A 13,891-nucleotide genomic window follows, 5' to 3' on the forward strand; every position below is an offset into this window, starting at 1 on the left:
TTAATTCTAAATAAATCACAGACAGTGTCACCAGCAAAGCACATACTCCTCCATACTTCAAGGTGGGAACCACACATGTGGAGGTCATCCATTCACCTACTATGTGTATCACATAGACACGGCGGTTGGAATAAAAAAATCTCAAATTTGAACTCATCAGACCAAAGGACAGATATTCACCGGTCTAATGTCCATTGCTCGTGTTTCTTGGCCAAAACCTCTTCTTTTTGGTGTCCTTTGGTAGGGGTTTCTTTGCAGCATTTTGACAATGAAGGCCTGATTCATACAGTCTCCTCTGAACCGTTGATGTTGAGATGTGTCTGTTACTTGAACTCTGTGAAGAATTTATTTGGGCTGTAATTTGAGTCTGGTAACTCTAATGAACTTATCTTCTGCTACAGAGGTAACTCTGGGTCTTCCTTTCCTGTGGCGGTCCTCATGAAAGCCAGTTTTATCATAGCGCTTGATGGTTTTTGCGACTGCCCTTGAAGAAACTTTCAAAGTTCTTGAAATTTTCCGCATTGACTGACCTCCATGTCTTAAAGTAATGACGGACTTTCGTTTCTCTTTGCTTATTTGAGCTGTTCTTGCCATAATATGGACTTGGACTTTCACCAAATAGGGCTATCTTCTGCATACCTTGTCACTACACAACTGATTGACGCAAACACATTAAGAAGGAAAGAACAAAGCACACCTGTTAATTGAAAGGCATTCCAGGTGACTCCCTCATGAAGCTGGTTGAGAGAATGCCAAGATTGTGCAAAGCTGTCATTAGGGCAAAGGGTGGTTACTTTGACGAATTTGATTTGTTCAACACTGTTTTGGTTACTACATGATTCAATATGTGTTATTTCATAGTTTTAATGTCTTCACTATTATTCTAATGTAGAAAATAGTACAAATAAAGAAGTAGGTGTGTCCAAACTTTTGACTGGTTCTGTACATAACAGTGATAGTTAGCATCTAGCTCAGGTCTGTTCAATTCCGGACCTGGAGGGCCAAAACATTTGTTTTTTGTTTCTACCTGGGAGTTAATTGCACTCACCTGCTGTCAAAGGTCTGAATTAGTCCATGAATGGAGGAGAGGGTGAAAAACAGAAGTGTTTTGCCCGTACAGAAACGGAATTGAACAGCCCTGCGTCTAGCTCATCTCTCTGAAGTCGTTCTACCTTGACCTAGTCACAGTGGTATCTTTTGACTGTGAGTTCTCACCAGAGCTCTTTGAGGTGTGTCTGAAGAGATTGCCTGAAGAATATTCTTCTGAAATAGACTGGATGAAAACAAGACTCGGTTAGGAGCTCTGACTGCTCAGATGTTTTGTTTTGATTTGCTGTATATCGTGGTGCTTTTGCAAATTTGAAAATATGGCAAACATACCAACTCTAACAATTCCAGTTCAATAATTGAAAAGTGTCATTTATTTATCATATCAAACAGGATTTTCTAAGGATTTCCTTAAAGGACTGAACAAAAAAGAGCCCTCACTATCCATTGATTTTATGTTTTATATTTCAAAGCATTTTGACAATCAGATTCAGGCCCGTGTTTCTTTTGCAGATCTTCTCTAACGACGGTCTGTTCAAGAGTCGCTTTGGGGTGCGTGGACGGTCTCCAGGGCAACTGCAGCGGCCCACAGGAGTGGCGGTCCACCCCAACGGTGACATCATCATAGCCGACTACGACAACAAGTGGGTTAGCATCTTCTCCAGCGACGGGAAGTTCAAAGTGAGTTCAAAATGTATACAATGCCATCATTTATCCTGGAATCCACATTAGATATCGCTCTGTTCCACTTGAGACTGATTGAGTCTGGATCTGGAACCCTCAGTCTGGATTCGGACCTGAATTCGTTGAAATCGTTGGTGCTGCTTTCTAACCACCCCAATTATCGGCCTGAGTGCCTCTCAATTGGAGCAGGTCCAGACTTAATCATTGAAGTGAAAATATATTGAAATGGAGGGCTATTCAGTTTGGATTCCGGTCTGTTCCGTCATGTCATCTAATAGCTGCTGTCAGAATTGCTTTATCCTAAGTGATGCTTTGCATGGCTGATGCTTACTGATAATGGAAAACTCAATGTGGCTATGCTTTCTGACTTGATTAGTCTTTTTCTACCCAGCAGCACCTGAAAAATAGGTTCCCATGCCACTGAGACTTTGATGTTAGCCTGAAATGTTAACCTGAAACATGAACCTGTTTGCTATTTCTTTATATAAAATACCCAACAGAAATACTGGGGTATTATCCACTGTCCTTCCTGACTGTTCCTCTATCTCCCCCAGAATAAGATTGGCTCGGGCAAGCTGATGGGCCCCAAAGGCGTGTCGGTGGACAGGAACGGCCACGTCATCATCGTGGACAACAAGGCGTGTTGCGTCTTCATCTTCCAGCCCAACGGCAAGCTGGTCACCAAGTTTGGTAACCGCGGAAACGGCGACCGGCAGTTTGCAGGTACACTCAATGGTAATGGTGTTGCACTCCCCTCTCCACTCCCTGTCTTTTGCTCCCACCACCTGCATGCGGAATGAGGACTCCCCCAGGCAAGTGACCTTTAGGATGTGACCGTGACCTTTTGAGCTATAACATTTTATTTGATCAAGAGGGACTTCCCGCATGCTCTTCCTAATATCTCGAAGCCCATTTATTTTGTCAGTCTCGTGTGTGTGTGTGTGTGTGTGTGTGTGTGTTTCCATTCAATATTTACATTTTCAATTAACCCAACCTTATCTTAAAGGGGCAATCAGCGGTTGCAACATCCATTTTTGGACTTATAAATTAATATGTACCCATTGATTCTTATAGAATATAACTTGTGCCTCATCAGCTTACTTCAACTGACATACCCCATCAGAACCCAAAATATAGCTTGTTTTACTACAATGTTTGTAAACAAAGTAAATATAAACAAATACTGTACAGCCTCAAAACATGATTGAAACTATAAGTTTGTATTCATGGATGTCCTTGCATCCATAGCTCTGTCTTTGACTTTGAGAGCAGTTACATTTCTCCTGCCCCATCCCCCCTCTTTTTACAGAAACAGTGGTGGGGAGTACGCTTTGTAATTGTTTCAACTGCTGATTGCTGCTTTAAAGGTATGGGTTAACCTTACCTAAACGTGACGGAGTCCATCGTGTTTCCATTTTGAAAAGAAATGCTTTATTGACGTTGCTTTGTTTTTTTTCTTCTTCTGGAGTAATAGGCCTATATAATCACTTGTTATTCTTAATTCACATGACTAAAGTTTACATTTCTAAATATTGTCCACATGAAATCCAATAATTTAGATTTACCTGAATGGCAGCCATGAAGTACCCAGCAGGAGCAGCAGGCTGGTAGGAGATGATCACCGGGTTAGGGTTGGTCCTCTCCTTGTTTTGGTTCATGATGAACTCGACACCTTGTGCTGGGGCCACATATAGTGGCTTGGTGCCCACAAAGGACTTTTGCCTTGCTAGCACACATGACCATCCTCCTAAAGCATCTTACCAGTCCATGCCCAAGTGGGGACACTTCAGGCTGAGGAGTAAGTTTCACACAGCCCTATGTGCTACATTCACCCCTTAAACTTACTCAACAGCGACCCCAGCATTGACCTGAGCGCAACTGTAGATTCTAGTCACTAGGCACCACTGTAAAGGATATTACACTTGCTTAGCGAGTACCACTTCCTCCTGATTCGGCTCACACAGAGGCTCGAACCCAGGACCTCTGTCTTGCTAGCACACGTGACAGCTCTCCTGAAGCATCTTACAAGTTGGAAAAGCAAGCTATTCCGTGGCGCAAGTGGGGCCACTTTAGGCTGAGGAGTAAGAACTACACTGTGCTACACTAGCAGCATTCTGTATTATTTTGTTATGGCTCTTTCAGAAGTCTCATTGGACGAAGGCATAGCCTTTAGACTGCCCATTCTCGTCACAAACCAGCTTGTTGGAGAGAATGTCTCCGAAGGCTGATGGTCTTGTCCAGGTTCTTAACAAACGTATTTCCTACCCTACTCTTTCTCAAGGATGGGTCACGCTGAGACCACATGATCCGCATAGGTTTTACATGAATGCTTTCAAAGTTGCTCGTGTCCAGGGCACGCTCAGTATCAGCTGGGCTAAGAAAGTTGACATAAGTGCTTCTCAGTGAACGACGGGTGATTTGGTCCCTTGTAATACAAAACCGCTTCAGTCACCTCAGGATGAAGATCACCAAAGTAAAGGGGAGGTCCTGGGGTTTCTGGGCCCATTGGGAGCCATGTATAACGAGGCATACATTCTTGTGCTGTCCACGCTGGTTTGCTGGCAAATAATGCTGCTGCTGATGTAAAGTTGGGGCGAATATATTGAAAAGTTTGTTTTGGCTGTTGATAGATGCTCAAGATAACAATGACCGGAAAATGAAAGAATCTCAGGTTTTGGAACCCCCGGAACCCCTCGTTTTTTGGCATAACACAAGTCATGTTTGATACTTCAAGTCGATATTCACGTCATAAGGAATTCCGCTCAACCACGCCCACAAATGTTTTCAATTGACCCCCATTGTAAAAGAGCCAACTTCGTAGATTTCTTTTGTTATACTAAAATAACAAAACATGCCGAAAAGCTGTGATGTTATTCAATGTACCCGAGTTGCGTAGGAGTCTAAGGCACTGCGTCGCAGTGCTAGAGGTGTCACTACAGACCCAAGTTCAATCCCAGGCTGTGTCACAGCCGGTCGTGACTGGGAGACCCATGAGGCGGCGCACAATTGGCCCAGCGTTGTCTGGGTTAGGGCAGGGTTTGGCATGGTCCTTGGCCTTCGCCTCTCCTGAGTCCGTATGGGAGTTGCAGCGATGGGACAAGACTGTAACTACCAATTTGGATATCACGAAATTGGGGAGAAAAAGGGGTATAAAAATCCCAACCTAAGGTTTGCAATGCTCCCTCATAGGGAAATGGAGCCTGCGAGAAGAGCCCTGTTCCTTCAGGGTATTCAGCATGGGCAAGTGGGAAATGTGGGGACCTGGTGTCCAAGTAGAATACACGTAGTTGTGTGTGGAAAATATTTAATAACAGGTATGACTTATTTAGGACAGTCCGTTTGAAACTCCACTCTCTACTTGAAGCTGTATAGTCCGTTTGTTGTTGTTCTTGGCTAGCTTAATGTTCTGGTCGGTAGCTAGCTAGCACTCACGTGGCTGCTAGCACCATCATGAGGGAAGCCCTACAATATTACACTTTTCTAACTAGACAGAACGCTCAGGAGCAGGCAGTGTTGAAAGGTAATCTTTAGACATGTAGTTTTGTAATTGACTAAAACAAGCAGACAACAAGAAAATAGCATTTGAAAAAGGTCAAGTTTTTGCTGTGAGCCAATGGGGTAACCTAGGTAACCACAGGTTGTTTTCCCCACATGCGGCCGTGACATTCTAATACCGAATGGGACGATCAAATATAATCTATCCAATACTTTCTTTATTGCATCATAGTCAGTTAGAATTCATGATTTACATAGTAAATGTAAGTAAGCTAAATAATAAAATGTGAAATCTGTAAAAAACTAACAAACAAAAAAATCACAGTAGGCCTGAGCGTACACATAATTAGCAAATTACCTGTCAAAAACAACCATCTGAACAGCAGGACTCTCCAGTAGGGGAGAGTGGGGTAAGTTGAGACATTTTTGATATTCATCATCACTCCATCAAGGGAAATATAGTTTTCTTTCTAACAAAAACATCTACATATATTTCAGGATGTTATGTATCCCTGGAAATAATCACAATTAATGAAAACATTGCAGTTTTGAAAAAAAAATAAAGGAAGTGGTCTCTTGGCATAACTTGTTGTGCTGCGGGACAGGGTAAGTTAAGCCGCCTACAAATGTTGTGTATTGAATGAAATATGAGACTGACCTCCTTGATTCAGTCTCATGTGGGGCGGCAGGGTAGCCTAGTGGTTAGAGCGTTGGACTAGTAACCGGAATGTTGCAAGTTCAAACCCCCGAGCTGACAAGGTACAAATCTGTCGTTCTGCCCCTGAACAGGCAGGTAACCCACTGTTCCTAGGCCGCCATTGAAAATAAGAATTTGTTCTTAACTGACTTGCCTAGTTAAATAAAGGTTCAAATTAAAGCAACATTTGAAATTGTGTTTTTTACATTGGATAAAAGCAGAGAAACAGAGCTACAAAATGGTATATCATACACTGCATCTGAGGAACAATAGGGAAGTATTTCTGCTTTAAATTGACAAACATGTGACCTCATTTTTGAGAAAATGGCCTTGGAATGTTTTGGTACCAACTGGAGAGCTCTTCTTTGCCTATTCACCATCGTTCACAACCTCTTAAGCTTTAGCATGACCCATCTCTTTATTACTCGCCCTAGCAGAGCTGGTTAGGCTAAGAAAAGCTGCGTTAGACAGGATTACCTACACATACTAAGCAGCTCAAATAGACAGAAGCGTGCTATATGGCGCTCGTAATATAAACATTTTATTCAGATGGCATACAAGTTTGTTATTCAGGCACATGATAGTTCACAAAAAAACGATTCAAATGACTCTCCTGTAAAGTAGTGACCCGCGCCATGTGCCTAGTTTCCTGAAACTGGTCACATATTACAATTACCCTTTTAAAACCATTTCTCTTTATTTCCCAAACACAAAATTCAACACAATTACAATAGCTTCTTTGTCAAAAAATACATTTAATAAAAAATGGGACCTTACCATTTTTTTCCATGTGGTTTCCTAGAAACAAGGGTGGCTCAACTTACCACACTCTTTGCTATAGCTTTCCATTTCAGTTAAATACTTTTCTTTCATTTAAAAATGTGCTAATGATTATAGTTTATTGTGATATTTGGTTACAGTTTAACAGAATGAAATGCATACAGTGGAATCAGTTTCTACATATGTTTTGGCATGTCTTTCATAAACATATCATATCAAATGATACATTGTTTTAAATCAAGACATGTTCAACTTTGTTGGCGGTGTCTTTAGTAGTTTTACTACATTTACATGTAGGCCGTGGTACATGGCAGCTGACGTATGTATACAGCACATAAAATGTATTCAACAAGGAAACAAAAACAGTGTGTCAGGATAGGAGCTAAAGCAGTTTGTCTTGGTAGTATCAAACAATGGCTTGAGCGGTGGGAGGCCATTTTGCAGCGCACCTCGGCGTCCCCAGCTGTCCGTAGCATAGCCGCTTGACTTTTGTAGCCATTCTTCCATACAAACAAGTAGCACCCATTTGGGTGATGCCCCGGCAGCTCGTCACTACTCATCGGTAGTCCAAGAGTGGGCTATTTACAATCCTCAAGCCTCTGCCATCACCCGCAAGCCATCTCCACTTTCCTCTGTTTCGTTGTTTACGTTGCCATAGGAGCAGGGTTAAATGCATGTACTATCTCTCTGTTTGATCCAGGTCCTCACTTTGCAGCAGTCAACCATAACAATGAGATAATTGTTACGGACTTCCATAATCATTCTGTGAAGGTAAGACCATCTCACCAATTACAAATGATTTGTTCCCTTGTGGAAAAAAGTATGTATATTTTCCCGTAAAAAGAATGTGCACCTTTTTATGAAAAAGGGATATAATAATAAATGATTTATTCAGCTTCTCTAGCGCTTTTCATTACACAAAATGATCTTAAAGCACTTGAACAAGCTGTAAAATTGTGTGTATACTTATTACTATGATATTATTAACAGAGCACCAGTCCAGTATTGAACAACAATTGTATTCTAGGAAGACTTATAGAGTTATTTTAGCAATAACTCTATAAGAGTTAGTTAGTTTTAACAATACTAATTATTGGCTTATCTGAAGGTATGAATTATTTTGAGAATCAATTGGAGTTCTTTAACGGAATAACAAGACAAACACAATTTCTTTGAACAATCAACATTTAATAACACTAATCTAAATATTTACAAACATAATGAGAATGATCATGAAAAGGTAAGAAATAGATTGGAAGACCTCGAGATCCTGAACATTAAAAGATGTTCTCCCCAGTCTGTGATCAAAGTCTGTTGTGGCTTCTTGATGGTTCAGGCCACATAGACCATCTTCTTCCTTTGTTCTCCTCTGTGTGTGCTTTCCCTGTTGAATTGAGGTACCTCCATCAGGTTGCTCCTTTGGTCCTGAGTTGGTGTCCGTATGCTTGTTTCTCTTCTCTGTTGGCTCCTTGCTTGAGTTGCAGAGGCTGTGCTCTAATTGTCTTATCCTTCTTTCCTTGAAGACGGTCAGCTTAAGGGTACCGTTCTGGCTACACTAGCTCTAAGTTGTATGTTTTCTCCTGAGCCTGTTTAGTGCGTGGGCACTTCCTTCCCACTGTATTTACTGGATTAGAGGTATTATTCCCGAAATATATACTTCCCCCCCTAAGTTATCAGTTACCGGTTCTGGCCATTAAAGGCAAAGGTCCAGGACTTATGGTCGGCCCGCTGGAGGTTCAGACCTTTTTCAGGAGCAGACCTTTTTTATAGTCCTGCTAGGTCACATGGTATCACCCCTAGGTGTCGAGCCATTTGTATGACCCATTGTCTTGGAGATAACCTAAAGTTGGTTTTCTCCCCAAAATAATTTAAGGTCAATTCGACATTGTGTTCAGCGGCCTCCCGGGTGCCACCGGAGATTCTGGGTTCGAGCCCAGACTCTGTCGTAGCCGCCCGCGAACGGGAGGCCCATGGGGCGGCGCACAACTGGTCCAGCGTCGTCTGGGTTGGGGAGGGTTTAGCCGGCAGGGATATCCTTGTCTCATCGCGCACTAGCGACTCCTGTGTCGGGCCGGGCGCAGTGCACGCTGACCAGGTCGCCAGGTTTTTCCTCCGACACATTGGTGTGGCTGGCTTCCGGGTTGGATGTGCATTGTGTCAAGAAGCAGTGCGGCTTGGTTGGGTTGTGTTTCGGAGGACGCATGGCTCTCGACCTTTGCCTCTCCCGAGTCTGTACGGGAGTTGCAGCGACGAGACAAGACTGTAACTACTACCAATTGGAATACCACGAAATCGGGGAGAAAAAAGGGGGAAAATACAACAAAAAAAACAACAAAAATTGAGGTTCAGCATTGTTCAACATGACATTCAAACAACACATCGCTACAAACAAGAATAAAATAAAACCGCTATAGGATATAGTAGATCTGGACTATGATTTTCAGACAGTGTTGAACGTTTTGAGTGTTTCAAGCCTCCAACAGATGGAGCGACAGTCAAGATGGAATCGCATGTCTTAAGCAGAGAAATGAGGTCAATGGGGGGAGAGGAGCAGGTCCTCCGGAGGCTGGCAGGCAGACCGCACAGTTCACTCTGCATTGAAGGCATCTCACTCGCGCCTTGTCGTCCCCCCCCCCCCCCCCCCCCCGCCCTCCGCCTGACTGCGATTTCTCCGTAGCCGTTGACTCTCTGGTCTTGTAGCGTAGAAAGAGATGTTTATTTTTGAGCTCTCCAGTCTCCATTCCCTCAGGATATCATGAAGACGGGCCGCTCATAACTTCGGAGGCAACCTCCCGAGCGATGACGTCGTCACTGCCAGCTCGCCATGAATTAGTCCTCCTCATTGAGTCATGAGACCGTAGAAATAACAATGAAAAATAGGATGGGGGTATTCAATCTACACTAACGTTAGCTAGCTAGTATGGTAGCATCGCTAGCTAGCTATCATGAGACAGCTGATTTGCAATGAATTCATGGGCAGTAAACAAATAGACCTAATCCAGATGTAATATATAAACATTTGGCTATTCAACCCCCCATGATATGTACCTGTTTCTTTATATAAAAAGAGATTGTGTACCTTTCTGCAGGTGTTCAACCCTGAGGGGGAGTTTCTTCTGAAGTTTGGTTCCAACGGGGAGGGGAATGGCCAGTTCAACGCCCCTACGGGGGTGGCAGTGGACGTCAACGGGAACATCATCGTGGCAGACTGGGGCAATAGCCGAATACAGGTGAGGCCAAAGAGCATGGAAGTGAGACCAAGGTCAGGGAAGTGGGAGACCTTGTTTTGGTGTTAACTAAAATGTAAATGAAAACATTTTTCTTGTCCTCTAGCGTGCTCTTTAAAATATAATTTTATTATCCATTTTTTTTGTTAGATGTATTATATTTTCATCTAGAGTAGTCAGTTAGATTAGTGGTATTTCAATTTTTTTCTCTCTCTGCACTCTCTCTCTCTCTCTCTCTCTCTCTCCTCCCCCTCTTTCTCTCTCTCTCTCTCCTCCCCTGCTTTCTCTCTCTCCCCTCTCTCTCTCTCCCCCTCTTTCTCTCTCTCCCTCTCTCAGGTGTTTGATGGCAGTGGTTCGTTCCTCTCCTACATCAACACATCGGCAGACCCTCTCTACGGTCCCCAGGGCCTGGCCCTCACCTCCGATGGCCATGTGGTGGTGGCTGACTCTGGGAACCACTGCTTCAAAGTCTACCGTTATCTGCAGTAGCCCTCGCACACTTAGTGTACACACAGACACACACACACACACTTATGCATACACACTCACATTCACAGATTCTCACACATGAAGACTTGCACACACACACCATCCTCAGTACAGAGTAATGGGTGGATTTGCACTCATCCACTTCACCCACTAATTCAATCCCACCATCCATCACCGTTCCATACAGAACCTCTCTCTAACAGTTCACCCTGACGTGTGCCTCTGTAGCCTCCTTCGTGAACTCTGACCTTTAAGCTTGTCCTCCACTGACCCCCTGGACTTCATAAGAGAAACCCTGCATTTTCCCAGAAACGTATTTTCTACTGTCGGCCATGGGGAAGAGGAAGAAGGAGAATCGGTCATGTGATGTAGGTGGGAGAGACTATGATTGAGATCTCTATGGATTGGAGGATGGAGATTTATTCGACTAGTTTCTGCCCCTGCCCCTAATGTGATATACAGAAGTAGTAGGGTGAAGTTGTCCCTAGATGCTGATCTTGGCTCAGTTCTGCATTTTCCCCATCAATAGTTAAGGTTATGATTGGCGGAGTGGAAGCTGATCCTAGATCTGAACTTAGGGGAAACTTCACCCCAGAGCTGATATACAATACATTCCTTTTTGTTTAAAGGGATTGTTGGGATGATGAAAAATGATAACTGGGTATCATGGTTAGGTTGGACCAATTCTTCCTTTTGTTATTTATTGTTGTGACATGACACTTGATGTAAAACTGGAAATTAATGTTTATCATGCAATGAAATTAAAGTACGGAAGTTGTTGCTAATATTAGTTTGACGGTCAACAATGTGTATGGAAGTGAGATTGAAAAGAAGTAAAAATCTAAAATAAAGTGCCTGGACTTTAATCACAGACTAGCTCCAAAAATATGTCTCAATGAATTAGATTGTTTCCCTTTCTTGGCATCCCCCGATTTATAATTTGGCATCAACGATCACCGCAAAGTAATCTCCGGCTAAAGTAGCTTTTAGTAAAAATGTTCAGTAAAAATAAGTTATCTACAGGTATCTCTACACACCTCACCTCTTCAATTTCATACATAGAACCTCAAATATATCAGGGTATTTTTTAAGCATGGTATATATAACAAGTGCATGCAACGCTGTCCGAAAACCTTCCCACAAACATTTGTGAAACATTCCCAAACATCTGCAAAACGTTTGTCAAAGATTGCAGCCATCTACAGGAAGCAATCGAAGTTTGGTATTCGATGACATATTTTGTGACATCACCCAATGGTTACATTCTGCTTAGGAGATAGTTATTTCTATTTGTGGGAGTGCTTTTTTCAATCTACTCCACCACCACTTGATATTTACATATATTAACAATAAGGAATTCACATACTGTTCAATGTATGATATATATTATCTTATCTCCTCTAGTCCGGTGGTTTCACACTTTGCTTCTCTTCCTCAATAATAACAGACTAGGTATTGTTGCTCAATGCAAAATATTGTGTGTGTGCGTGCGTGCGTGCACGTGCTGTAAAATACAATAAGGGACACTTCACATTAAACTCTTTATGATACTACTTATGATGGCTCAAAGCATTCTTGGATGTTAAGTTCACTTTCAATGAGTCCTGAAAATGAACTATGTAGTTATACATCTGTGTTATTCTTGCTACTCTGCACTGTAGGTCATTGTAGAACTGTTAGAAACGATAACAACAATATTGAAACTGATATTACAAACCTGTCATCTCTTACCTCCCATCCTCAATTTGTGTGCCCTTTTTTGTCTGCTGTCACAAAATCTACTGATACTACTCAGGTGTAGTATTCTGATACTGTAGCTGACACTGTCTAATAGTTGATCTAAAAAAAAACATAAAATGGCTAAACAGTCGATGTAATCTGTGTGAATAGACTGCACTCTGTTTCAAAAGGTAATTAGCCTACATCATAATAGGTTCAGCCTTCAAATATGCTCTCCTTATTTTTTTTTGTATGCGTCCATTTTGATTAATTTAGATTCGAAAGCACTTGACTCACATCAATTCATTACTTTCATGTACATAGTTTCAGGCACCCATTTTGTATTTGTCCTCAAGTTATTTGTTGTCCTCGTCCATGTTGATACCCCGATGCCAAATGGAAGAAGTGCCCATATCCTGTATGTTTAGCTCTCAGTAATGCAGCAAGTGTGATATGCAACTTAAACATTTTTGTACAGAAAGTAAGTTTTAGTGGCATTGCAAATGACTGTGTTGTTCCATTCCACCCCCTGAATGTGTATGTAAAACTTTTTGAAGATTGATTCCAAGTGTTATGAATGTCATGCACATGGTTAATGTCAGACACACGGACTTAGAATGTTTTTTTTCCCACCTCATACATTCCAACTTTACATAACACCCTGTTAAAAACTGAAGTGTTATTCCCTTTCACTGTATCAGAACATTCATATTTAAAGTCAGATTTCCCAAAGCCCTAATATGCTTGCAGTATGTGAAAACATTTTCTCAAGTTTGACCATTCCATAATTTGATGTTTATTTCCTCTTTGTGTACAGCACAGAAATAAAGTATTGCATTCCTGAAAAAAAGTGTTTTGTGAATCCACTTCAATGAATAAGAAAGAAATAGCATGTAGATGAGAAACTTCAATTAAGAAACACTTATGTTGTCAAAAAGGCATCAATTCCAAAGCTATTTCTGTAGACCTTTCTTGCAGCCTCTGGTAAAATCTTCATTTGGAAGAATCCTAACCTTTATTATATTCCATGTTCACACCCCTGGTACAAAGACACTTTGCTATTAGAGGATGTACCACCCTCTTTGGTACTGTCATAACCAATGATTTATGTATGTTATGACCGACAGGGGGTGCTGTTTCGACGCCACTGTGCCTCTATCTTGCCACTCCCAGACAATTGTAAAACATTTTGGAAAGTATAGAAATGAATTTATTAATGTCTAAACATTGTTTTATTGCAGACATCATACTGCATACTTTTCAATGATATTATGAGCGCTCAACATAAAAAAAAAAAAACATTTTCCTTCAAGTTTAATTCTTAGAAAATACTAATGTTATTGTTCACACTACAATAACAAAATACTTCAACACAGAGGAAGAAGTGAAGCGAGAGGTTTTCCTTTCGCCAAAATCGGTCAAATAAATCAAATGCGTTTCCATGGGCTCATTATTGACCTAAACTTGTCGCCTGCCTTTCAGCCATTGAGATGGCACATTGTTAGGGCGGAGACATGAGCATCGTCATTATATACACATTTTTGAAACATGTTGTCCTTGAAAGATTGAGGACTGCTTCTTCTGAGGAGTGCCAATACATCCATCAGTAATCCAGGGTTTATATACATAATTGGAAGTGGTGAAGTGCAGGGTGACCCAAACTTGGTCGTTTTGATTTTTGCTCTTGCACAACACTAGTTGATCCAAATAATCAAAGCTTGATGATGAGTTGGTTATTTGAACCAGCTGTGTA

The 13,891-nt window shown here is 41.7% G+C and overlaps 1 protein-coding gene across 5 annotated transcripts in view; it reads left to right on the forward strand.

Moving 5' to 3' along the window:
* trim2a (tripartite motif containing 2a) overlaps nucleotides 1–12,721 on the forward strand; it is a 96,138-nt gene extending 83,417 nt beyond the window's left edge. For 3 of the 5 annotated variants that reach the window (XM_020497046.2, XM_020497044.2, XM_020497043.2), the window contains exons 8-12: nucleotides 1,561–1,728; nucleotides 2,286–2,466; nucleotides 7,404–7,474; nucleotides 9,793–9,933; nucleotides 10,267–12,721. In XM_020497046.2, coding sequence (XP_020352635.1) covers nucleotides 1,561–1,728; nucleotides 2,286–2,466; nucleotides 7,404–7,474; nucleotides 9,793–9,933; nucleotides 10,267–10,419 — 714 coding nt within the window. In that variant the 3' untranslated portion in view covers nucleotides 10,420–12,721. The remainder of the gene's footprint in view (nucleotides 1–1,560; nucleotides 1,729–2,285; nucleotides 2,467–7,403; nucleotides 7,475–9,792; nucleotides 9,934–10,266) is intronic. The other 2 variants (XM_031837614.1, XM_020497049.2) reach the window with 1 other exon arrangement.
* Nucleotides 12,722–13,891: the final 1,170 nt, after the last annotated feature.

This window comes from Oncorhynchus kisutch, linkage group LG12, assembly GCF_002021735.2.
Source record: "Oncorhynchus kisutch isolate 150728-3 linkage group LG12, Okis_V2, whole genome shotgun sequence".
NCBI lineage: Eukaryota > Metazoa > Chordata > Actinopteri > Salmoniformes > Salmonidae > Oncorhynchus > Oncorhynchus kisutch.